The sequence below is a fragment of the Coregonus clupeaformis genome, unplaced genomic scaffold (assembly GCF_020615455.1).
Source record: "Coregonus clupeaformis isolate EN_2021a unplaced genomic scaffold, ASM2061545v1 scaf0287, whole genome shotgun sequence".
In the NCBI taxonomy this organism is placed as follows: Eukaryota; Metazoa; Chordata; class Actinopteri; order Salmoniformes; family Salmonidae; genus Coregonus; species Coregonus clupeaformis.
Window position 1 is genome coordinate 181,270 of NW_025533742.1, and position 26,249 is coordinate 207,518.

General features: G+C 45.2%; 1 protein-coding gene across 2 annotated transcripts in view; it reads left to right on the forward strand.

Annotated features, from left to right (window-relative positions):
* usp53b (ubiquitin specific peptidase 53b) overlaps window positions 1-25,780 on the forward strand; it is a 60,341-nt gene extending 34,561 nt beyond the window's left edge. The window contains exons 10-19 of one of the 2 annotated variants that reach the window (XM_045214617.1): window positions 346-495; window positions 1,375-1,543; window positions 4,125-4,232; window positions 4,638-4,760; window positions 11,163-11,973; window positions 14,141-14,208; window positions 20,121-20,199; window positions 20,330-21,213; window positions 22,949-23,037; window positions 24,724-25,780. In XM_045214617.1, coding sequence (XP_045070552.1) covers window positions 346-495; window positions 1,375-1,543; window positions 4,125-4,232; window positions 4,638-4,760; window positions 11,163-11,973; window positions 14,141-14,208; window positions 20,121-20,199; window positions 20,330-21,213; window positions 22,949-23,025 — 2,469 coding nt within the window. In that variant the 3' untranslated portion in view covers window positions 23,026-23,037; window positions 24,724-25,780. The remainder of the gene's footprint in view (window positions 1-345; window positions 496-1,374; window positions 1,544-4,124; window positions 4,233-4,637; window positions 4,761-11,162; window positions 11,974-14,140; window positions 14,209-20,120; window positions 20,200-20,329; window positions 21,214-22,948; window positions 23,038-24,723) is intronic. The other variant, XM_045214618.1, reaches the window with a different exon arrangement.
* The last annotated feature ends 469 nt before the right edge of the window (window positions 25,781-26,249 follow it).

Below are 26,249 nucleotides of genomic sequence, written 5' to 3' on the forward strand. Positions count from 1 at the left end.
ACACTGTACCTGCCTTTGTAACTACCATGTAAATGCATAGGTATTAAGGACACATATTGTAAAGTATGATCAAAGAACAAAAGTATGAACACACTCCAAATGTGAAATAGCTCACACACAGAGAGACAACATGATTGTCCACTGTTTATGTTCACATTCCAGTCTGACTAAATTCTATCCAGGTGTTGTGAGATCTGGCAGGCGTCTGTAAAGTAGTCAGACTGGATAGCTGTATTAGGGTTGCTTGTTTGAAGATTCCTATCCTAATTGATCATCTGTATGTATGTCATTGTTCATGTATGCCATCTTTCATGTATGTCCTATTTCATGTATGTCGTATTTCAGCTGTTCAACCGGGTCACTGATGAGAACGCCAAAAGGAGTGAATTACATCTCGTGGGAATGATCTGTTTCTCCAGCAAACATTACTCTGCATTCGCTTATCACACCAAGTCCTCAAAATGGGTCTTCTTTGATGACGCCACCGTGAAAGAGGTGAGTGTCCAAATGAATGTGTTGGTGTCTGTTTGAAAAAGGAATGTTTCAATTTAATTTAGAAAAATGCTTCTAATATCTTATAGGTTATCTGTGCAGATGTTGCAGAAGTCATGTCAAAAGTGAAAAACTTTGAAAACAACCTCAAAATGGTCCTTATGTTGAGAATAATCCCAGGCCATCAATTCAGTAGATCTAGCCACATCAAATGAATGGGAAAGATAAGGACCAAATCATTTCCAGATCTTATTCAGTGCTTATCTTTTCCATTCATTTGGTGTTGGCATACAGATAGATTGACACAATCAAAGGCATGGGATATGGATTCATCTTGACGTTGGACTATATTTGAGGTTCAAAAATGTTGATTTTGGAGTATAATGTCCCTTTAACATTGCAGACCGGTAAACATAATCTGTGTTTAATGAATAAAAGAAAGTGGGTTATTATTACTCAATATGACTCTTTTGACAGGAGCCGTAAAAGCATTGTTTTCCTTTTAACATCTGGGCTATCCTTTGAGCTCAGCAATCAACTAAAGGCTCTCCCAAGAGCTCTGCCAAATTGTAATGATGAAACATGAAAGCAAAATGGAGAGGTTGACAAAAGATGGAAGCCATTTTAACATCTTACTTGAACTATCCATCGTTAAGCTGACAGTTATGCAAGGTCTATGCATCACCATCAAAAACACAACACTAGACCATTTGGAATCACCACACACATAGAAAGACACAGTAAATTCTCTCTACTTCACATATATGAAGAAAATAAAAACGTCATGTAGTAGTTGCTATTCTTTAGCGTTTAGTCTCAAACATGTCAGTCACACATTAAAACATTATTTTCACTTTTATGTTCTTTCTATGTTCTTCTTAGATCGGATCCAAGTGGAAAGACGTGGCCTCTAAATGCATCCGGGGACATTTCCAGCCACTGCTCCTGTTCTACACTAACCTGGAGGGGACCCCAGTCTCCAGCGAGGACGCGCCCAGACAAACAACCATGTGTCCCCGCTTCAAGGCTCACGTCAACGGGGAAGTGCCAGGTAAGACGAAACCTTAACAGTTGGTTTACATGTGTGTCACAATGAGGCGTCACAAAAACAGTTTATTTTTAGCTGCTACACTGGACTTGTTACTTTTGCCATCGTGAGCAGAGTGTGAGCCACTTTATAAAGAGTTTTTGGCCGTGAGCCACACTTCAAATTCTTGAAAATAGAACCAGAGCATAATTTTATGCTAAGTTTTGTAGGTTCTAGGTTATATTGAAACGAATGATAGCGTCTCACGCTCAGCAAAAATTAAGTGTCCAGTATATCAGACCTTTAACGGGAGGTGTGGGGCAGGGTAGGTTAGGTTAGGGTCGCTAGACATTCACTTAACTTTTTCAGTCACTACCGCCTGGTGCAAAAATGTTGGTAACACTTTACTTAAGGCATTTAGGTAGAATGCATTATGATGTGATCATAAGGCATTGTAAGACTTTGTTTCACAGTCGTCCTGCGGCTAGATCACTGTCTTTCCACAATGTCCTTGCCCATACACAAGGTTCTATCTGGATCACACATCCAACACCAACAACCCAGCAACAATACATTTCCCCTCAAATATTGTACCTGTGGAAAGAGAATATGTACAACCCATGCTTCCACTACATGCGTAATAAAGAGGCCTACAGTACACAACTAACACTGCCATCTCTTTGAGAAAAAAAACATCATTTCAATGTGATCGCGCCTGACATTGTTTTTAAAACCACTCCCCAGGCGGAGCGATGGGGATTGGGATTTTCCACCCTTGTCGTGTGCAGAGTTGAACTTGATATGAGGACGATGCCTCTGTGGCATACAGATTACCGCCCACGCCTGCCTCCCTGCCTAATCCTTGCTCTCCCTGCTATCCCTGCTCCCTGGGTCAAGTGCGCTTGGTAGCTTTCACTCCCTCCCGTGATCTCCCATCCCGCGTTTGTTCCCATTCTAATATGCGCTTGCTTTCGGAAATGGTGCCCTGCTCTTTGAAATGGACCGTTTAGCCTGGGCGTCGTATCCGGTCACCTCTTTTGAAATGGGATTTGATTTGCATTATTATGTGGATAATCGTAAGTAATTAAAGTGTTGTGTTGCGTTATTGTTTGATGTAGATTATTTGGCAGTTTTGGCTGGATTATCAACAGTTTTTTTTAGGCATTGTTAACCTGCTTTAGCAGTGCTCTTGTCTGAGAATAACCTTTTCCCGATTTGGAGATTTTCTGGTCAGAGAAATGTAACTTGTGGGCTTGCCCCAGACTGCTCAGAGCATAAATACTTGTTTCATGTTGAAATCCAATCTAATATAAATACATTGTTACCATGCCATATTTGGCTAATTATATAAAGTAAACAATGAGTGCAATTTTTCATTCATATTGCTGCACCTGTGAGCAAGTGACAATCAAAAGGTGGACTACTAATCACCATGCCGACAGATAAAAGTACTTTATTTTGGCCTTGCATGCCATTCCATTATCTAATTGAATCCTGGTTAACTGGCAAATACTCCTCACTGGTTGCCCTATATACTGTATAGTCACACATGACTACTGATTGGGATGAAGAGGAGCTGGTATGGTGTAACACTGGTTAGGCGTCCAAATAATCTACCTTTCTCCTGAAGTGTACACTCCCAAAGTGGACGCTCCTCCCCATGCATTTAAAAGCATGATCTAAAACGCATATTCAAAAATTTACTTAATTGTGCATGTGGGTTGATTCCAAAAGAAAGAAAATCCTTTGAGGGCCTAATTCCAATAGAAATCAGCTATCAGTCTGGACACCACACGAAAGCATTTTGCGGGCCTGATATGGCTCATGAGCCATGGGTTTGAGACCCCTGGGTTAAAGGGAGTTTCCACCGTATTCTTTGCACCAGTCTTTTCCTTTTAAATCCGTGAAGGCAAGTGAACATGTGTACACACAAGGCAGCAGGGTAGAGAATTGGGACGCAAACATGGGCTGGCTAGATGCTACCAAAAATTGAGTAAATTAATGCCAGACTGGGCCAGTTGCTGTTTTAGTGAGGCGGAACACCTTGGCAAGGAGAGACACACAGGTTTGTGACAGGCCAACTACTGAGCTGGGTCATGTCATGTGTCGTAAAAAACAACAAATGGAGCAGACAACACTTGTGGAAAAAGTGCAATTTTATTATAATGTTTTTTTAAATGCGTTGTCCAATGTTGCATTTTAGCTTACAGCAGTTGTGGCCAACTCTCCTCCTGTGCAGTTGGCCACCACTGCAGGATTTTATTATAGCCCTACTTTAACATACTTTATTCTGCTAACCGTTGAGAAACTCAATCAGCTGGGTTAGTGTAGGGCTGGAACAAAGGCCTTCATACACGTAGGTTGCGTTCAAGACCAACTGCATTGCAAATGTTGCATTGCAAAAACAAATGGTTGTGTGCCACGTAATTGACTGTGCAGTTAAGCATCAGATTGCTGTATCATATGATGTGGATAGCTGACATGTTAAACACCCATCCAAGCGTTCTGAGATCTGGCATGCATCTGCAATGTAGTCAGCCTGGAACGTGGCGATTAGCTCTCACTTCATCTCACTGAATGCCTGTCTGATGTTCTGCTTCTGCAGCAGGGATGAAGAAGCTGGATGCCGTCCGGGAGAATGCAGGCCCACTCCACTCCAACCAGCCCTATAAGCAGATGCTACCTCCACCCTCCACCTCAGGCTACAAAAGAGGTATGATCCGGGTCGATGCCAGTAGGCACAGAACCGTAGAAAATGCTTTGAAGCATATTGAACCTCATTTTAGTTTTCCATTTCAAAACGTTTCAAAACGTTGTACTTCGGGGTGCCCTGCAGAACATAATTTTTCTAAGGCAAGGCCCCTTTGGCCTTAGATGAAATATGTCGGGGCCCCAAGGCCAAATGCAAATTGGCAGAGGAAGACAATTAAGATTTAAAAATACCTTAAAACATAACAGCAGTGTTGTTAAACATTTTTTGTGTTATACTCAATGATTTTAAATGCATTGTATCCACAATGTGTGGTTGAATTGTGTTTTTAAATTGTAAAATAAATCAAATCAAATCAAATGAGCATGTGTTGTAACTCATGTGTTATCCCAATCCCGATATCCCTAGTGAAAGGCCCACCTGGTAGTCCCAACAAATTCCGGGATCCTTCCAAGGAGACTTCCCAGAGAGTTGTAGAAGGGATAAAGAAGGAGGCCGAAAAAGGGCATCGAAAACCAGATCCACACAAAGGTAACGTGCACTACAGTGATTGTTGTACTCATAAGGTAACATTTTACTGTACTGTGAGGGGTACCTTGAAAAACAATGATGAGCGCTGATGACATGCATAAGAACCAGTATATTGTGTCCATCGTCTCTTTGTCGAAACAGTTTTAGCTTACAGTGGCAGATAGAAATAACTTGCACAAAAATTGAAAAAACTATTCATTGAATCAGAGGCAGTTACTTGTAACTGACTACCACAACCTTAATGTTGTGTGTGATGTGTGAACTATTCAACCAACCAGTGTTACAACCAAAGTCAATGTATACTTGACTGTGTTAACCTGAATGTAGATTAAGATTTTTCACACTGTTTATAGCCACACATAGTATTGACTATAATGTGATATGATGATGCGGTGCACTTCCAATAGATAGCCTGATGGGTCACTTGGATAATGTTTTGGTGCATTTTTTTTATAGATGTGGCCCCAAACAAAAGGACAAACTAAGGGCAGCAATGTGGAGTCAGGAAATGTTTTACAGGACTGGCCAATCTCCAAGAAAAGAGCATCTGTCCTACACAGTTAAAGTTGGCTCAGGGCAAACAGAACCATGCAAAATGGAAATAATTGGTTCCAGAGTGCTTCACCACTTTCATTTTTTTGTTTAGTTCTAATCCTAGGTTTTGTTATCTATTGTGTGACCTGCTTTTCTAAATTTTAGCTTACTGTATTATTCTTACATTTTCAGTTCAGAGGTAAGTTTTCTGATGAAGCTCAACAATGTTCGTTGCATTTTGCCAGTGTTTCCCAGAAGACCATGTGGCACGTGTCCCAAAAGTGCCCTCTCCAATCAGATTTTCCGACCCAAAATTCTACCTATGTGACGAGGTGTGAATGAAGGAGTCAGGCGCAGGAGGTAAAACACCAAAGTCCAGAGTTTATTCCGTTTACATAAATAAAACGCACCCAGCGTCAAAATGAAACTATCACAAGGGAAATATTCCACCTTGGCAATCACAACAGGAAGAGTAGCTCAACCGAGCTACTCGCTCTCACAATAAAACAATCACTCACAAAGAAAAGGGGAACAGAGGGAACACTTATATACATACTAATTAGGGGAATGAGCACCAGGTGTGTGTGATTGACAAGACAAGACATGACAAGGGCCTCCCTGTGGTGCCGGTCAGCGTTCGCCTTCTGACGACGCACGGCGCTCTGGAGGCGAATGTGGGCAGCGTCCCAAGTCTCCTCCGCGCACCAAAACCAGTCATCCACCGCAGGAGCCTCGGTCTGGCCCTGGTGCCACGGTGCCAGGATCGGTTGGTAACCCAAAACACATTGGAAGGATGTTAGGTTAGTGGAGGAGTGGCGGAGAGAGTTCTGAGCGTATTCCGCCCATGGCAGGAACGTGACCACTCCCCCGGCCGGTCCTGACAGTAGGTCCACAGGAACCTACCCACATCTTGATTCACCCTTTCCACCTGCCCATTACTCTCGGGGTGAAATCCAGAGGTCAGGCTGACCGAGACCCCAGACGTTCCATGAATGCCTTCCAGACTCTTGACGTGAACTGGGGACCTCAGTCGGACACTATATCCTCTGGTACCCCGTAGTGCCGGAAGACGTGAGTAAACAGAGCCTCCGCAATTTGTAGGGCCGTGGGGAGACCGGGCAGAGGAAGGAGGCGGCAGGACTTTGAAAAGCGATCCACAACGACCAGGATAGTGTGTTACCTTGGGAGAGGGGAAGATCAGTAAGAAAATCAATACTAAGCTGAGACCATGGTCGTTGTGGAACTGGTAAAGGTTGTATCTTACCCGCTGGGAGGTGCCTAGGTGCCTTACTCTGGGCGAACACTGAGCAGGAAGAAACATACACCCTCACGTCCTTAGCCAAGGTAGGCCACCAGTACTTCTCGGTCATGCAGCGCATTGTACGACTGATACCTGGATGACCAGAGGAGGGTGACGTGTGTGCCCAGTAGATCAGACGATCACGGATAAGCGCAGGCAGGTACTGCAGCCCAGCTGGACACTGCAGTGGAGATGGATCTGTGCGTAATGCCTGTGCTATATCCATGTCAATCGCCCACACTACCGGCGCCACAATGCATGAGGCCGGGAGTATGGGGGTGTTGTCTCTGTGCCTCTCCTCTGTGTCATACAGCTGAGACAGTGCGTCTGCCTTAACGTTCTTCGTACCCGGAATGTATGAGAGGGTGAAATTTAAACGGGTGAAGAAGAGGGCCCACCTGGCCTGGCGAGGATTCAGCCTCCTCGCTGCCCGAATGTACTCCAGGTTACGGTGGTCTGTTCAGACGAGGAAAGGGTGTTTCGCCCCTTCGAGCCAATGCCTCCACACCGTCAAAGCTCGGACAACAGCCAGCAGCTCCCGATCACCAACGTTGTAGTTCTGCTCCGCCGAGCTGAGCTTCTTCGAAAAGAAGGCACAGGGGCAGAGCTTGGGTGGCGTGCCCGAGCGTTGGAATAAGACAGCGCCTATCCCTACCTCGGACGCATCCACTTCCACTACGAACGGTAGTGATGGATCGGGGTGAGCCAGTACCGGGGCTGAGGTGAACAGACTTCAGCAGACCAGCGGAGCCGGGACGGCCCACCCTTCAACAAGGAGGTAATGGGAGCTGTGACCTTGCCAAAGCCCCGAATAAACCTCTGATAGTAGTTGGCAAAGCCAAGGAAGCGCTGCACCTCCTTAACCGTGGTTGGAGTATGCCAATTACGCACGGCTGAAATGCGGTCTCCCTCCATCTCAACACCTGTGGTAGTAGTGCGGTATCCGAGGAAGGAGATTGACTGCTGGAAAAACTCACACTTCTCTGCCTTGGCATAAATATCATTTTCCAGCAGTCAGACCAGTACCTTGCGAACCAGGGACACATGCTCGGCGCGCGTAGCGGAATACACCAGGATGTCATCGATGTAGACCACCACACCGCGACCAAGCATGTCCCGAAACACCTCGTTCACAAAGGACTGGAAAACGGATGGCGCATTCATCAAACCGTAGAGCATCACCAGGTAAAAAAGGGGCCCCATGCATTGACTCAATCACTGAAGGAATGCGGGGAAGAGGATAAATAAATCGTACCGTCACCTTATTCAGTGGTCGATAATCAATGCATGGGCGTAAACCGCCATCTTCTTCTTCACAAAGAAGAAACTCGAGGAAGCAGGTGAAGTTTAGGGACGTATATACCCCTGGCGCAGGGACTCGGTGACGTATGTTTCCATAGCCTCCGTTTCAGCCTGCGACAGGGGATACACATGACTCCTGGGAGGTACAGCGTCTACCCAAAGGTTTATCGCGCAATCCCCCTCCTGATGAGGTGGTAATTTAGTCGCTTGCATCTTGGAAAACGCGAGCGCCAGATCATGGTATTCGGGGGGAATGTGCACGGTGGGGGTACCGTCTGGACTTTCCACCGTGGTCGCACCAAATGGAAACACCTAGACACCTACCCTGACACTCACGCGACCACCCCGTAAGAACCCTCTGCGGCCATGAAAATGTGGGGTTGTGAAGGGCTAACCACGGAATACCTAAGACTACAGGGTAAGCAGGAGACTCAATAATCAAAAAAGTGATCTGCTCAACATGCGTCTCCTGTGTAATCATGGTGACTGGCACAGTAACCTCCTTAACCAACCCGGACCCTAATGGTCGACTATCAAGTGCTCTGATGGGGAGTGGAATGGAGAGGGGAACCAATGAAATGCCTTGACGGCGTGCAAATGCCCTGTCCATAAAGTTCCCTGCTGCGCCTGAATCGACTAGCGCCTTATACTGGGAAACTACCAGGTGATCGGGAAAGGAGATAGATAAGGTACAGTGCGCCGCAAAGGGCTCTGAACAAGTTTGGGTGTTCGTTACCTGGGGTGATGCGTGAGTACCCTGCCTACTGCCTCCAGACCCAAAGGAACGTTGACTACGACGTGAGGTGGATTGTCCCTTCGTGCCACCAGAGTGGCACTGTTGCTGTCCTCCTGCGGTCTCTCGACCTGCGGCTCCCCCCAGCTCCATCTGCTCGGGGTCAGAGTCGTCCGGAGTGGGAACGGGCAGATTCTTACCAGGACGTCCTCTGGCTGCTAGCAGATTGTCCATCCAGATGGCCATGTCCACCAGTTGGGAGACCGATAGCATGGCATCACGGCAGGATGAAGGAGTCAGGCGCAGGAGGTAAAACACAGAAGTCCAGAGTTTATTCCGTTTACATAAATAAAACGCACCCAGCGTCGAAACGAAACTATCACAAGGGAAATATTCCACCTTGGCAATCACAACAGGAAGAGTAGCTCAACCGAGCTACTCGCTCTCACAATAAAACAATCACTCACAAAGACAAGGGGAACAGAGGGAACACTTATACACATACTATTTAGGGGAATGAGCACCAGGTGTGTGTGTGATTGACAAGACAAGACATGACAAGTGGAGTGATGAGAATGGGATCGGCAGTAGCTAGTAAGCCGGTGAAGAAGAACGCCGAAACCTGCCCGAACAAGGAGGGGAGGCAGCCTCGGCGGAAGTCGTGACAGTACCCCCCACCTTGACGCGCGGCTCCAGCAGTGCGCCGGCCCCGGCCCCGGGGACTGCCAAGAGGACGCAGAGCAGGGAGAGTCGGATGGCGACGGTGGAAATCCCTCAACAGGGAGAGATCGAGGATGTCCCTCCTTGGGACCCAGCACCGTTCCTCCGGACCGTACCCCTACCATTCCATGAGATACTGAAGGCCCCCCACCCGAAGCCTCAAATCCAGTATGGAACGGACTGAGTACGCCGGGGCCCCCTCGATGTCCAGAGGAGGTGGAGGAACCTCCCGCACCTCAGACTCCTGGAGCGGACCAGCTACCACCGGCCTGAGGAGAGAAACATGAAACGAGCGGTTAATACCGTAATCAGGGGGGAGTAACAACCTGTATGTAACCTCATTTATCCTCCTCAGGACTTTTAAACGGCCCCACAAACCGCGGGCTCAGCTTCCGGCAGGGCAGGTGGAGGGGTAGATTCTGGGTCGAGAGCCAGACCCGATCCCCCGGTACGAAAACCGGGGCCTCCCTGCGGTGCCGGTCAGCGTTCGCCTTCTGACGACGCACGGCGCTCTGGAGGCGAATGTGGGCAGCGTCCCAAGTCTCCTCCGCGCACCAAACCAGTCATCCACCGCAGGAGCTTCGGTCTGGCTCTGGTGCCACGGTGCCAGGATCGGTTGGTAACCCAAAACACATTGGAAGGGTGTTAGGTTAGTGGAGGAGTGGCGGAGAGAGTTCTGAGCGTATTCCGCCCATGGCAGGAACGCCGACCACTCCCCCGGCCGGTCCTGACAGTAGGTCCACAGGAACCTACCCACATCTTGATTCACCCTTTCCACCTGCCCATTACTCTCGGGGTGAAATCCAGAGGTCAGGCTGACCGAGACCCCAGACGTTCCATGAATGCCTTCCAGACTCTAGACGTGAACTGGGGACCTCAGTCGGACACTATATCCTCTGGTACCCCGTAGTGCCGGAAGACGTGAGTAAACAGAGCCTCCGCAATTTGTAGGGCCGTGGGGAGACCGGGCAGAGGAAGGAGGCGGCAGGACTTTGAAAAGCGATCCACAACGACCAGGATAGTGTGTTACCTTGGGAGAGGGGAAGATCAGTAAGAAAATCAATACTAAGCTGAGACCATGGTCGTTGTGGAACTGGTAAAGGTTGTATCTTACCCGCTGGGAGGTGCCTAGGTGCCTTACTCTGGGCGAACACTGAGCAGGAAGAAACCTGCCCGAACAAGGAGGGGAGGCAGCCTCGGCGGAAGTCGTGACAACCTAAAACAGAATATTCAGAGAAAATTATGTAATATTGTCTTTTAGCGTATCTGGACGATGTTGGAAGGCGTTGTATCCTAATATCAAATATCTTTTATCTTTTACGATATAAACCTTGGACCAAGTGCAGGAGATTTTCTTCTCTCAATCGAGCCATTAATTTTTTATGCAACATTTATCCAATCCTGAGAAATATATTGAAAAACGACCTAGATCAAGCTTATACATAGATTCTAGGCCTAAATACATTTTACAATGCTACACATGTACAATATGCATGCTTGGCACACTAAAACAAAAATGCTGTTTCTTACATATTTAGGATCTTAATTTGATCACCCTGTTGCAGGAGGACTTTCCTGCAATCTAGGAAATGTGAAATGTGTAGTGTATTTGAGGTTTAGAATGTCTAAAGTTTGTAATTTCCACTTTAAAATTTCAGACTTGATTTGCCCTAATGTATCAACCCCTACAATATTGTCCATTAATTATAATCCACATAATAATTAACATTTCCTGTTGCTGCAGGATTATTGTCCTGCTGTAGCAAACTGGCACAAATTAAGATCCTACATCTGTATGTCACTTCCTGTTTAGATATGGCCTATGCCAGATCCCCTCCTGAGGGCGGGCGGAGGCAGCACGCCGACCAGAGGTTGCGAGGCGGCAGTAGCACCCGGGCTGACAAGTTGTCATCCTCCCACCAGAGCAGAGCTTCCCAGGACCCACGCTCTCAATCCGGTGCTCCTGGCAGACACAGTTGGAGACAGGAAACCTCCCCTACTCACCATGAACAGGACAGCAGCCAGGACGTGTGGGAGAAGGGTGGCGTGTCGGGAGCGGGCCACAACAAAGCCAAGCCCTCCTGGAGGCCCATCCGGGAAGTTCTGAACGTGGACAGCGTCTTGAACGACCTTGAACGGCGGCAACAACAGCAGCAGCACGGCGGCGGCGGTAGCCCCCGGCTTGCTAAACCCTCCTGTCAGGAGAGGCCGCACGGCAGCGAACGGGACAACCAGGACTGGAAAAAAGAGAGGGAAAGGGATAAAGACCGGGAACGAGAGCGTCTCAGGATGAGGGAAGAGCGCAAGCAGCAGAAGTGCTTGATGACGATTTACGAGGACGAGCAGCGGCAGGAGACAGAGAGCCACAGCTCCCTCGAATCGGAGGGCAGGGCAAGTGGGCACGGCGATTGGGCCGGTGGAGGAGTTGGGAGCAGCGGCGGTGGGAGGGCCAAGGGCGGGCCAAAGGCCCTGTTGCGCAGCGACACCTGGACCATCCAGAGGACTGAGTCGGGATACGAGAGCAGCGACCGGCTGAGCAGCGGCTCCACCAACCCTGACTCGCCCGGGGTGGACAGCTTTGCCGGGAAGGAGCAGCGGTTGACACCAGAGGTGCAGTCTCAGAGGTATGTGTGACAGACTGGGGTTTGAAACCGGACCTAGATACCAGGCTTTAGCCTGCTGAGCTAAAGCCTAGGAGCATAGGTTAATGCCAGGTGTGCAGTCACAGAGGTGGACTTTGTTTACATTCAAGTCTTGTATTAAGTGACTGTAATGCACTATTCATTAAGTTTAATCGAATTCATAGGTCGACACCTAATAAACTTGCCTTATATTTGTTTATATATATTTTTTGTCTTTTCAGGGGACCCATGTGTTTCCAAACAAGAATACAACGAATTTGACACTTTAAATGTCACACAAGGATGGTTGCACCAAATCAAATCAAATCAAATTGTATTTGTCACATGCGCCGAATACAACAGGTGTAGACTTTACTGTGAAATCCTTACTTACAAGCCCTTAACCAACAATGCAGTTTTAAGAAAATAGAGTTAAGAAAATATTTACTAAATAAAAGGCTATGTACAGGGGGTACCGGTACCGAGTCAATGTGCGGGGGTACAGGTTAGACGAGGTAATTTGACACCGCCTAGTATATAGGAAGCTTGGCCCCATGTACTGGGCCGTATGCACTACCCTCTGTAGCGCTTTACAGTCGGATGCAGAGAAGTTGCCATACCAGGCGGTGATGCAACCGGTCAGGATGCTCTCGATAGTGCAGCTGTCAAACTTTTTGAGGATCTGGGGACCCATGCCAAATCTTTTCAGTCTCCTGAGGGGGAAAAAGCGTTGTCGTGCCCTCTTCACAACTTTATTGGTGTGTTTGGACCGTGATTGTTGGTGATGTGGACACCAAGGAACTTGAAACTCTCGACCTGCTCCACTACAGCCCCGTCGATGTGAATGGGGGTGTGTTCGGACCTCCTTTTCCTGTAGTCCGCGATCATCTCCTTTGTCTTGCTCACGTTGAGGGAGAGGTTGTTGTCCTGGCACCGCACTGCCAAGTCTCTGACCTCCCTATAAGTTGTCTCATTCTTTGTCTGTGATCAGGCCTACCACTGTTGTGTCGTCAGCAAACTTAATGATGGTGTTGGAGTTGTGCTTGCAGATGTATTGTTGTCTACCCTTACCACCTGGGGGGCGGCCCGTCAGGAAGTCCAGGATCCAGATGCAGGGGGAGGTGTTTAGTCCCAGGTCCTTAGCTTAGTGATGAGCTTTGTGGGCACTATGATGTTGAACACTGAGCTGTAGTCAATGAACAGCATTCTCACATAGGTGTTCCTTTTATCCAGGTGGGAAAGGGCAGTGTGGAGTGCGATTGAGATTGCGTCATCTGTGGATCTGTTGGGGCGGTATGCGAATTGGAGTGGGTCTAGGGTTTCCGGGATGATGGTGTTGATGTGAGCCATGACCAGCCTTTCAAAGCACTTCATGGCTACCGACATGAGTGCTACAGGGCTGTAGTCATTTAGGCTGTTACCTTTGCTGTCTTGGGCACAGGGACTATGGTGGTGTGCTTGAAACATGTAGGTATTGCAGCCTCGGTCAGTGAGAGGTTGAAAATGTAATTGAAGACACTTGTCAGTTGGTCCGTGCATACTCTGAGTACACGTCCTGGTAATCCGTCTGGCCCTGAGGCCTTGTGAATGTTGACCTGTTTAAAGGTCTTGCTCATATCGGCTACGGAGAGTGTGATCGCACAGTCGTCTGGAACAGCTGGTGCTCTCATGCATGCTTCAGTGTTGCTTGCCTCGAAGCGAGCATAAAAGGCATTTAGCCCGTCTGGTAGGTTCGCGTCACTGGGCAGCTCGCGGCTGGGTTTCCCTTTGTAGTCCGTAATAGTTTGCAAGCCCTGCCACATCCGACGAGTATCAGAGCCGGTGTAGTAGGATTCAATCTTAGTCCTGTATTGACGCTTTGCCTGTTTGATGGTTCGTCTGAGGTAGCAAAACTGTCCTGTAGCGTAGCATCCGTGTCATCTGACAACTTCCGTATTGAACGAGTCGCTGGTACTTCCTGCTTTAGTTTTTGCTTGTAAGCAGGAATCAGGAGGATATAATTATCGTCAGATTTGCCATGTGACATGCCAGTAGAAATTAGGTAAAACGAATTTAAGTTTGCCTGCATCCATCATAAACTTCATCTCTTGGGTGCATCACAACGATCTTACTCTCCGAAGTCCATTTTGGCAGAGTTGTTTCAGAGTTTAAATTGTCTTATTTTTTTCAGCAGAGGTCAGCTTCACCCAAACAGCTGCGATTCAAAACCTGATGCGGTACACTCCCCTTTGCATCAAGGTAAGTGGATGTTCTGAGCTTTCGAGAGTGTGTGATTAATATAGAAGTTATTCTACAGAAGTATGATCTTAATTTGATCGCTCTTTTGTTGCTGAGAATTTTCCTGCACATCAGGAAATTCAGATGAGCTTCATGATTTACATAAATTCACTGAAAACATGCAATAACCCACGGTTATATTAACAGTATTTCACTTTTCATGTAGCCTAATTTTGGCCAGCTAATAGCCTAACCACTAATATAGCCTAACCACCGATCAAGCAACATGCTGCAGGATAATTTTTGCTGCGACAATACTGGTCCACTTAAGATCCTACAGCTGTAGTACTGTATGTTTTGAAGGTTCATCGTTTGTAGTTTAAATTGAAAGACAGTCATGTTTTCTCTAAGGGACAGTTGGAAAATTTACTGGGGTGGGAGGGATGGTCCAAAACAGGGGAGGGTTGTGTGTTTTTTTATTGGGCAAAGGGTTAGGGTAGTACGTTTTTTCCTTGATTTACATTCACCATTTTGCAGGTTTTCATGTCTTCCATATAGTCAATTTCCTCATCTGTTTGCATGCGCCTCCCCTATCATGGTGTTTTGGTACTTCACTTATACACTACGCTTCTCCACACGCTTACTATAACGCAGTGCCTTGCAAAAGTATTCACCCCCATTGGCGTTTTTCCTATTTTGTTGCATTACAATCTGTAATTGAAATGGATTTTTATTTGGATTTCATGTAATGGACATACATACACAAAATAGTCCAAATTGGTGAAGTGAAATTTAAAAAAAGTACTTGTTTCAAAGAATTCTAAAAAATAAATAACGGAAAGGTGGTGCGTGCATATGTATTCACCCCCTTTGCTATGAAGTCCCTAAATAAGATCTGGTGCAACCAATTACCTTCAGAAGTCACATAATTAGTTAAATAAAGTCCACCTATGTGCAATCTAAGTGTCACGTGATCTCATTATATATACGCCTGTTCTGAAAGGCCCCAGAGTCTGCAACAGCACTAATCAAGGGGCACCACCAAGCAAGCGGCACCATGAAGTCCAAGGAGCACTCCAAACAGGTCAGGGATAAAGTTGTGGAGAAGTACAGATGAGGGTTGGGTTATATAAAAATATCAGAAACTTTGAACATCCCACGGAGCACCATTAAATCCATTATTAAAAAATGGAAAGAATATGGCACCACAACAAACCTGCCAAGAGAGGGCCGCCCACCAAAACTCACGGACCAGGCAAGGAGGGCATTAATCAGAGAGGCAACAAAGAGACCAAAGATAACCCTGAAGGAGCTGCAAAGCTCCACAGCGGAGAGTTTCTGTCCATAGGACCACTTTAAGCCGTACACTCCACAGAGCTGGGCTTTACGGAAGAGTGGCCAGAAAAAAAGCCATTGCTTAAAGAAAGAAATAAGCAAACACATTTGGTGTTCGCCAAAAGGCATGTGGGAGACTCCCCAAACATATGGAAGAAGGTACTCTGGTCAGATGAGACTAACATTTTTGCAGAGTCTCCCACATGCTATGTCTGGCGCAAACCCAACACCTCTCATCACCCCGAGAATACCATCCCCACAATGAAGCATGGTGGTGGCAGCATCATGCAGTGGGGATGTTTTTCATCGACAGGGACTGGGAAACTGGTCAGAATTGAAGGAATGTTGGATGGCGCTAAATACAGGGAAATTCTTGAGGGAAACCTGTTTCAGTCTTCCAGATATTTGAGACTGGGACGGAGGTTCACCTTCCAGCAGGACAATGACCCTAAGCATACTGCTTCAAAGTGGTAGGCATGTTGTGTAAATCAAATGATACAAACCCCCCAAAAATCAATTTTAATTCCAGGTTGTAAGGCAACAAAATAGGAGAAATGCCAAGGTGGGTGAATTCTTTCGCAAGCCACTGTATATAGAAAAGTATGTGGACACCCCTTCAAATTAGTGGATTCGGCTATTTCAGCAACACCCGTTGCTGACAGGTGTATAAAATTGAGCAAACAGCCATGCAATCTCCATAGACAAACATTGGCAGTAGAAGGGCCTTAATGAAGAGCTCAGTGACTTTCAACGTGGCACCGTCATAGGATTCCACCTGTATGTGCTAGCTGGCTATCCTGCACCAATCCCAGAATGTTGTGGGAAAGTTGTATGAAAAATAACCATAGGACAACCACGTACTCACCAAGCTCTAAGAAACATATGGTTCACAGAACATTATGTGCTAGCTGGGTAGCCTGCCAGTCAAATGTCTATACTGCCCTCTATCCATAGTGACAATCGTGGTAGGTGAATCGTTTGTCCAGATCTGCAATAGGTTAACTATCAGTCACACCACAGATAAAATCATTTAAATCTTCACCAATTTTCAATATAAATCCACAAGATAGAGGAATAGCTGATTGGCTAGCGGAGAGGCCAGGTGCGTCATTGCGCATGAAAAAACAATGAACACACACAGCTCAAAAAGATCCCGGATTGATCTTGTTTAGGGACAGTAAAATGATCCTACCTAGTCTAGTTTACAACACAATGCGGGAATATTAATAATTGCATTATTGTTTTTCAAGTGTACAATTGAGTAAAATTCTACTCGAGGCTGTAAACTGCAGTGAAATTGTCATTTGATTAATGGTGCAAAAACCCTGTTATTTGAATGTTTCATTCCATTTGGATCAATTGTGGGTCTACTCTAAACAGATTATAGAAAGGTACAGTAGCAGGACAGTCTGGCTGTATTTTTACTTCGGATACTGATGCGCTGTCTGTTGCCTATCATGATTCTCAGAAGTCGTCCTCTATAGTGTGTCCACATAGGCCTATGCCCCCAGCAGGCCCGTTATTCAGGAAAGTATAACAAGCTTTCTGCCTCCTTTCCGATCCGAGCAGCTATTCCTCGACCTAGAACCTAACGCTTCAATATAGCCTAAATATTTGTCATTTCAGTTTTTAAATGAATTATCTTTTATGTGTGGCATAAACAGAACTACTCACAATGTTTTAATCTGATTAGGCTACTTCAAAAGTCTCCCGTCGGCTCCCTGCTCACGTTCATCCACTCCACTCTAATATCATTCCATCATCCAAACTGCGCAATGGCCATTTGATTAATGGAAAGAGCCATCTGTTACAAAACACAAAAAAGTTTCATGACATTTGGAGATTGTCAAACCAAGCCTTCAATACTGAGTAGGGAGGAATGTATTTTCTGTTTGTCGAGACTGACATACTCTACTTGGTTGTGGTGTTGAAGACACAAACCGTGATGATAAGCGCTCAAAGTTGGTAATCGGTATGCAGTTATGTGTTGCTTATTGGACACATGGTGGTAATAATTATTTCTACTTAAATTTTCTGAGTTGGGAGGGTGTGCAAAAATGTTACAGTACACGGGGAGGGTCATGTGATATAGAGTTGAATTCATAACACAAAAGCTCTCAGAACACTTGAAAAATGGTGTTATTCTTACAAAGGTCTAGCATTATAACTGAAAAATCATAGTAATAGTTCTAAGTCAATACAATACATAATGTATCTTCTATCTACCCTTGATAAAATGTTCAGATTGTAATATAAGATGACTTTGCATTTAAATTTGAGCAAAGACAAAATCCTCAGTGTTTTGAAAAGAGATATACCAGTATTATCTTCCCATCCCCCATACCAACGTTTCAGGGAAACATAGGCTTTAAAAAAAGAAGGAAAAGCAGATTACGGCACCGTTCCTTTTGATCCCTTGATTTAATGGTGCTGGATTATGGCCAACCGAATATGGGGGCAATAGGCCCTAAACGCAAAGGACCTTTGTCATGATTGCACAGCCCTGGTGAGTCATGCAAAACCAAGCCCTTCAAATCTCTTATGTTCTAATCTGCACTAGCTATTTAAAAACCATGACGATTTCCGAGAAGAAAACGCTAAATTAACCTAGCGTGGAAATAGATTTTTAGCCGAGCTAACAAAAGGCCGACCTTTGCTACTGTAAATAACAGTACTGTAAGTGTCACGTCAAAATCTATCAGACATGTGTAGTGTACAGTAGGATGTGTGTTGTTTAGTACTGTAGGTCTCTGACTATTTTCCACACTGAGAATGATGGTAGGCAAAACATAAAAATACAGTAACATCCTGATTTGTTGTTGTCATGTTGAGAGGTTGATCTTATTAAACTTTGCCTAAGCATGACCCCCTTGATTTTACATTTTAGTCATTTAGCAGACGCTCTTATCCAGAGCGACTTACAGTTAGAGAATACATATTTTTTATACTGGCCCCCCGTGGGAATCGAACCCACAACCCTGGCGTTGCAAACGCCATGCTCTATCAACTGAGCTACATCCCTGCCGGGCATTCCCTCCCCTACCCTGGACAACGCTGGGCCAATTGTGCGCCGCCCATGAGTCTCCCGGTCGCGGCCGGCTGCGACAGAGCCTGGACCACTGCACCACTCAGGAGCTTGATTTGTTTACCTAGAGGGAGTTTGTTGCAGTCTGTCCTGATAGCTAGATTCTAGATTTGTAGATTCGGTGCTCGCTACATCTTTTGACAGGATGCACAAATCCTATGTGAATTTGAAGGAAAAGATTACCTTCTATTCACATTTTATCCTATGTGTATTTAATGAAAAATATGATATTCTATGCCATTGTATCCTATGTGTATTTGAGGGGCCAGAGTATGGCATTTTAGTCACGTTTTATCCTATGTGTGTTCAGAGGCTAAAGAGGACATTTTAGTCACATTAAAAAATATATGAAAACACAGTATGGGTGAATAAACATACACAGAATGTCAATTTGGATTGTGCGCTGGTTGACTGTTGGTCTCTAGAATGCCCACCTGTTGATTTAACCTGTTCACCCATTAAGCCCCTCCACATTCATTAATCTGACAGTAATCCCCAAATGTTTGTTCAGATGCCGCAGCTGGACTTGACTGTTTCTGCCTTAGTCATTGTTGTAAATATGTTAGCTTGTGTGTAGAGCGCTGTGTGCTCTAGTAGGATATGTTCCCCGTAAAATATATAAAAGCTAAGCTATTCAAAGCTTTTATTGCAACTGAATCAAGTGAGTGCTGGTCCCTTTTTTAAATTTTCATGTGATTGAGTGTTGACTGCAAGCACTCTTTCATTGTTTTATGCAAGAGCATATAGTTGACCATGTTTTATCCCTTTACCTGAATACGTTAGCTTATAGCAATGCTTCCTTCTACAGTCAAGCCTGTGTTAATCTAGAGCCAAACCAACTCCCACAGCTTTTATCCTTGCATGGACCTCTAGGTCAGTGGCAGAAGAAAAAAATAACACATCTATTTTTAAAGTGGATGAATTTAGCATGCATGCTGCCTCCTGCTGTGCTGGCCCGTCTGCCAATTGGTCGATCTGGCGGCAGGTCCAATGGCGGTGGAGATCAACCCTGTGCTGCCACCATGCGTCATAAAAACAGAACTGCTTTTACTCTTCCAACTCACTGGCACTGTGAGAGAAATAGGCCATTCCCTATTTCTCTCTCTCTCTCTCTCTCTCTCTCTCTCTCTCTCTCTCTCTCTCTCGCTCTCTCTCTCTCGCTCTCTCTCTCTCTCTCTAATGTCTCTCCTGTGTGTTGCTCTCTTCTCTGCAATTAGGTGTCAGTTTCTGTGTCTCTCGAAAATTGAGGTTTAAATGAAAATGTCATAGACTTTTAGACCTGATTAACTGTTGATTGAATTTGTTTCAGTGGAATCACCCCCAAGTTTTATAACTTTTCCCTTTTGGACAAAATATCAAGATTTAATGTGGGGGAAAGCTATCCATACTTTATAAATAATGTAAAAAAAGAACTCCATAAAATGTTGGTGATTGCGTCATTTTGGGGTTTCATTTTCTTTTTTGTCTTAAGCAGTGAGTGTGTTCATTTCAGCTTTGTCTATCTATCTTCTAGGCAAACATCAACTGACAACTCAGGGAAAGAACTGCGACCATCAAGTTTCACATCTCCTGAAATGTAGTCCAAGTTCAAGGTAATGTACCAACTTGAATATTGTTATTGTTTTTGATATGTTTAATGTCGTTAATTGTCAATGTGTACATCCATATTTTGTGCACTAAAAAATTATATTGTGTTCTATACTATTGTATTCTATTCAACAGACGAAAATTTAGATACAGCCCCGGCAGTTCTAAGAAAGGAGTTGGTCCAGAGAGGGACGCTGGCTCCTCAGACAACAGGAGCAGTCACATAATGGAATCGCCAGAGATGAGTAACAACAACAGAGGTGGTCACCATGGTGACAGCCCCGCCCTGCGGCGCTTGGGTAAAACCAGCAGCTCGGAGTGGAACAGCTCCGACGACCTGGCTGGGAATCTCTCGGAACCAGAGGACAGTGCCTACCGCTCCAGCAACAGCGAGCCCCTTCTGTCCGAGTCGCCCTGCCCCTGTCCCCCCCACCACCTGGCCTTCCACCAACCCCCCCATATTGAACTGGGAGAGCCCTCATCTCAACATCAGCCCGCCACGCCGCCACTGCCTCACCCCAAAGCCGCCCAGCGAGCCTCCCCTCACCAGGGGGATGTTGGCCGCCACTGCTTCCGTCCCAGGCTACTCCAAGAGCCCTCCCAGACCAGCCCCCGGCCAAGCGTCCGGCCCACCCCGGCCTCACATGCCCCCAGCCCCAACCGGAGGTCGGAATCCAATGGCCCTCTGCAGAGGCCCTCGTCGGGTGCCAGCTCCAAGTCGGGCTCGGACCCAGAGAGGAGTAACCCGTCGTCGGGCGAAAGCGAGGAGAGGCTCCCCATCTGCAGGCCACCTGGAGCCGAGTCGGCGGCAGCCAAAGGGGTTTCCCTCACCACGTACTTCAGCGTGGACAATTGCATGACGGACACGTACAGACAAAAGTACCATCACCAGCGACCCCTCCTACTCTCGGCTATTGTGCCCCGAGCACCGACTGAGCCACGAGAACTCCCCAGCCACCACCTGCACCCCGCAAACTCACACTCCATGCTTCACCCGCCCAAAACCCGGCCTGATGCAGGTAAGCTTGGACAGTCATAGCGGCTTGTAAAAACACCTACAGGCATTCATGTACACTGTTCCAAAATGACTTGTTCTCCTCATACTGTACAAGTGGTCTCCACAATAAAATTACAACCCTAATAAAGCATAAATATAAAGCATCAACATCTTTTAAATGCTGGCATCTGCCCAGAATTAGCTTTGACGTCATCTGTAAAAATATATATTTATTTTTCATGTGTGTTTTTGCACACATGAAAGTATTCAGACCCCTTGACTTTTTCCACATTTTGTTACGTTACAGCCTTATTCTAAAATGGATTAAATTGTTTTTCATCAATCTGCACACAATACCCCATAATGACAAAGCAAAAACAGGTTTTTAGAAATATCACATTTACATACGTTTTCAGACCCTTTACTCTTTGTTGAAGCACCTTTGGCAGCGATTACAGCCTCAAGTCTTATTGGGTATGATGCTACAAGCTTGGCACACCTGTATTTGGGGAGTTTCTCCCATTCTTCTCTGCAGATCCACTCAAGCTCTGTCAGGTTGAATGTGTAGCGTCGATGCACAGCTATTTTCAGGTCCATCCAGAGATGTTAGATCGGGTTCAAGTCCGGGCTCTGGCTGGGCCACTCAAGGACATTCAGAGACTTGTCCCGAAGCCAATGCTGCGTTGTCTTGGCTGTGTGCTTAGGGTTGTTGTCCTGTTGGAAGGTGAACCTTCGCCCCAGTCTGAGGACCTGAGCGCTCTGGAGCAGGTTTTCATCAAGGATCTCTATGTACTTTGCTCCATTCATCTTTCCCTCGATCCTGACTAGTCTCCCAGTCCCTGCCGCTGAAAAACATCCCCACAGCATGATGTTGCCACCACCATGCTTCATTGTAGGGATGGTGCCAGGTTTCCTCCAGATGTGACGCTTGGCATTCAGGCCAAAGTGTTCAATCTTGGTTTCATCAGACCAGATAATCTTGTTTCTCATGGTCTGAGAGTCTTTAGGTGCCTTTTGGCAAACTCCAAGTGGGCTGTCATGTGCCTTTTACTGAGGAGCGCTTCCATCTGGCCACTCTACCGTAAAGGCCTGATTGGTGGAGTGCTGCAGAGATGGTTGTCCTTCTGGAAGGTTCTCCCATCTCCACAGAGGAACTCTGGAGCTCTGTCAGAGTGACCATCGGGTTCTTGGTCACATCCCTGACCAAGGCCCTTCTCCCCTGATTGTTCAGTTTGGACGGGTGGCCAGCTCTAGGAAGAGTCTTGGTGGTTCCAAACTTCTTCCATTTAAGAATGATGGAGGCCACTGTGTTCTCCGGACAATTTCTTTAACCTCATGGCTTGGTTTTTGCTCTGACATGCACTGTCAACTGTGGGACCTTATATAGAAAGGTGTGTGCCTTTCCAAATCATGTCCTATCAATTGAATTCACCACAGTTGGACTCCAATCAAGTTGTAGAAACATCTCAAGGATGATCAATGGAAACAGGATGTACCTGAGCTCAATTTAGAGTCTCATAGCAAAGGGTCTGAATACTTATGTTAATACGGCATTTATGTTTTTTTATTCATAATACATTTGTAAAAATGTCTAAAAACCTGTTTTCGCTTTGTAATTATGGGGTATTATGTGTAGATTCATGAGGGAAGAAAATAATTTCATCCATTTTAGAATAAGGCTGTAACGTAACAAAATGTGGAAAAAGTCAAGGGGTCTGAATCCTTTCTACATTGTTTTGTTTTTTCCACAAAAACAGGCCATAACAGCAATAAGCCCACTGCTAAATGGAACCCAGTTACAGCCAAAGGACTGGACGAGCGTGGCTATTTGTGACAGTATAACCTGGTAAGTGATATGCTGTGACCTTTCAGGAATAGCCATGTATTCCTCTTATCAGCACCTTTTTGATGGCTCCGCTACCAGATCCTTCAATGCATACAGATGTAGTTTCTTTTGTGCAAGCATCACAGCATGGCATGCTGCACTCACCTGGGTGAAAATCAGTGAGAGAAAGGCAAACACAAAATAATGTAATTTCCCTGGTGATGATGAGGACACATGACATTTCTTATTTTAATTTAATGCAGTAAAAAAATAGATATATATTCATCTGTATACTAGAACTTAAACTTTGCGACTAAAGTCATACCGCATATTTTTTTAAATCACGATAACTGTGATGGTAACAGGAAGTTTTGATCCAATTTTATAAAAGCCAACAGATCATTTGTTTGATCGCCGTGGGATTTTTTTGTGTCTGTAAAATGTATCATGTGAGAAATGCCGGTGGAAACGCCGGTGGAAACGCCTTTATGCACAAATATTGATATAATAACCATCGTATCGAATTAAACTTGGAGTCATGCGATGATATGGTGTGTGGTCCCACTATGACTCGGTAAACCATGCAGTTTATTATGCTACAGATAATAAGTTATGATGAACTTCACAGGGTGGTGAAAGTACACAGTGATCTTGATGCTCCGTTACAATAAATATTGAAGGTCTTATTCTGGTGACATGATGATCGATGCTTGACAGCCATTTGACAAATAAAAATATACTTGCTCTTATACATAATAATCTCATAATGTAGACTACCCGCACAGCCTACCCGCACTGTTTCTGATAGTTTCTGGTTGAAAATACAATCTACACATTACCTTATAATCAGCAGGTTTGCATGGGTGGGAGTTTTACCATGCGGTAAATTGGTTAATTTACCAATAACAAAGAAAGTCCCAAACCTCTCTGCCAATAACAGCTAGTTTTCAGTTTTCCCCTCCCCACTCAGACCACTCCCAGACAGTTCTAGCAAAATATTTGTTTGAGAAAAGTTTTTTTGCATAAAGCAATTTTTGCCCATTTTAATGGCAATCAATTACAGTAAGGTACTTAATTGTTACCCAGAAACAATTTGATATTGATATATAAACGGCTACATTGGGCCTTTAAGATAAATGCACTAACTAAGCTGCTCTACATAATAGTGTCTGATAAATGACTAAAATGTAAACGTAAACAAGCAAAAATAAGAGCTGAGAAATGCACAACCAATAAACCAGACTTGGGTCGAATACATAGGTCGAATACTTTAAATACTTCAAAATATATGTTAATTAAATAAATATAGTTTGTGTGGTGCACTTCTGGTACTATTGCATTGGTTTCATTGTACTCAACCAAATGAAATGAAACTCCAATATTTGAAAATATTTGACATAATATATTTTACCCAGGTCTGCAATACAAGAAGTGTGTAAGGACAAGAGAGGTTTTTGGCAACAAGCTCTATAACACACATTGGTAATGTGGTCCTCTGTAGCTCAGTTGGTAGAGCATGGCACTTGCAACACCAGGACAGTGGTTTCAATTCCCAGGACCCCTCATACATAAACAATGTATGTATGCTTTGAATAAAAGCGTCTGCTAAATGGCATTTCCTTTCTTAAGGTAAACGGTGAAAATGTACTCATAGCGTATACATATGATCCATATCATAATAATCTACTGTCTTCTTCTTACTTATAGGTCTGATGTACATTAAAAATAAGCTATTGAACTGGATGCCAAAGAGTCTGCTGACTGGAAAAGTGTTGCTCCCAGAACTTTAGTTGAAATCAGTATCAAATGCCAAATCATTGATGCACTGTGGGTTACAGAAGTGCTTATATGTATTTTGAAGTAAGATACAGTTTGATAGTCCACTGACAGAGAGAAAAATGTTTCTGTATGTTGATAGATGAGTTGGAAATTGGAAAGGGCAGTCCAAGGCATAATACAGTAACATTGACATTGACCTCTGGGATCAAGAGGTGTACCTTTTGGTTTAAGGTAATGTGCATCCCTTGTTGTGTGGCCAACACAAATTCTATTTCCGAATATAAGCGCCAAATTCAGCAATCTCAGTATACAAACACTAACATTGTGTTTGTATACTTGTTATCCTGCTGAATAGACAACTGTAATAATGTTAGCCAACCTGCATGAGGACTTATAAAGAGGTAACAATAGTGCTGTGTACAGTACGAGCATGCGCATGGCATTTGTATCCAACCGACATCCAAATTCCAATTGGTTTATGTTATTGGGTCTACTTAAATTATATCTTCACTTTTTTGACCTACCTACATTTTTCCACGTACAGTACCATGCAAGGACTTTATAGGCCAGGAGAGACATCAGATTTATTTCAGCCACTGCTAACTTGACCAACTTTAGCCACTGCTAACCAAAAAGTTATGGGAATGATAGGGGAAAGCTCACTATGTTCAGAATTTGAAGCAAAATCACCTCTATGGAGCTTCAATCAATCAATCAAATATTTTTTCTAAAGCCCTGTTTACATCAGCAGATGTCACAAAGTGTGTATACAGAAACCCAGCCTAAAACCCAAAGAGCAAGCAATGCAGATGTAGAAGCACGGTGGCTAGGAAATACTCCCTAGAAAAGCAGGAACCAAGGAAGAAACATAGAGAGGAATATGAGGGGTGGCTGTCGTCTTCTGGCTGGGCCGGGTGGAGATTATAAGAGTACATGGCCATTAAGGCCAGATCGTTCTTCAAGATGTTCAAACGTTCATAGAGGACCAGCAGGGTCAAATAATAATAATCACAGTGGTTATAGAGGATGCAACAGGTCAGCACCTCAGGAGTAAATGTAGTTGGCTTTTCATTGCTGAGCATTCAGAGGTCGAGACAGCAGGTGCAGTAAAAAGAGAGAGGGGGAGAGGGAGAGGATCGAAACAGCAGGAGAGAGCGAGAGAGAGATGAGAGATGGGAGAATTAGAGGGAGCATACTTAAGATCACACAGGACACCAGATTAGACAGGAGAATTACACCAGATAGGACAGACTGACCCTAGCCCACCGGCACATTTGCAGCATAGAGACTGGAGACTGAGACGGGGGGTCGGGGACACTGTGGCCCAGTCCGATGATACCCGCGGACAGGGCCAACCAGGCAGGATATAACCCCACCCACTTTGCCAAAGCACAGCCCCCACACCACCAGAGGGATATCAACAGACCACCAACTTACTACCCTGAGACAAGGCG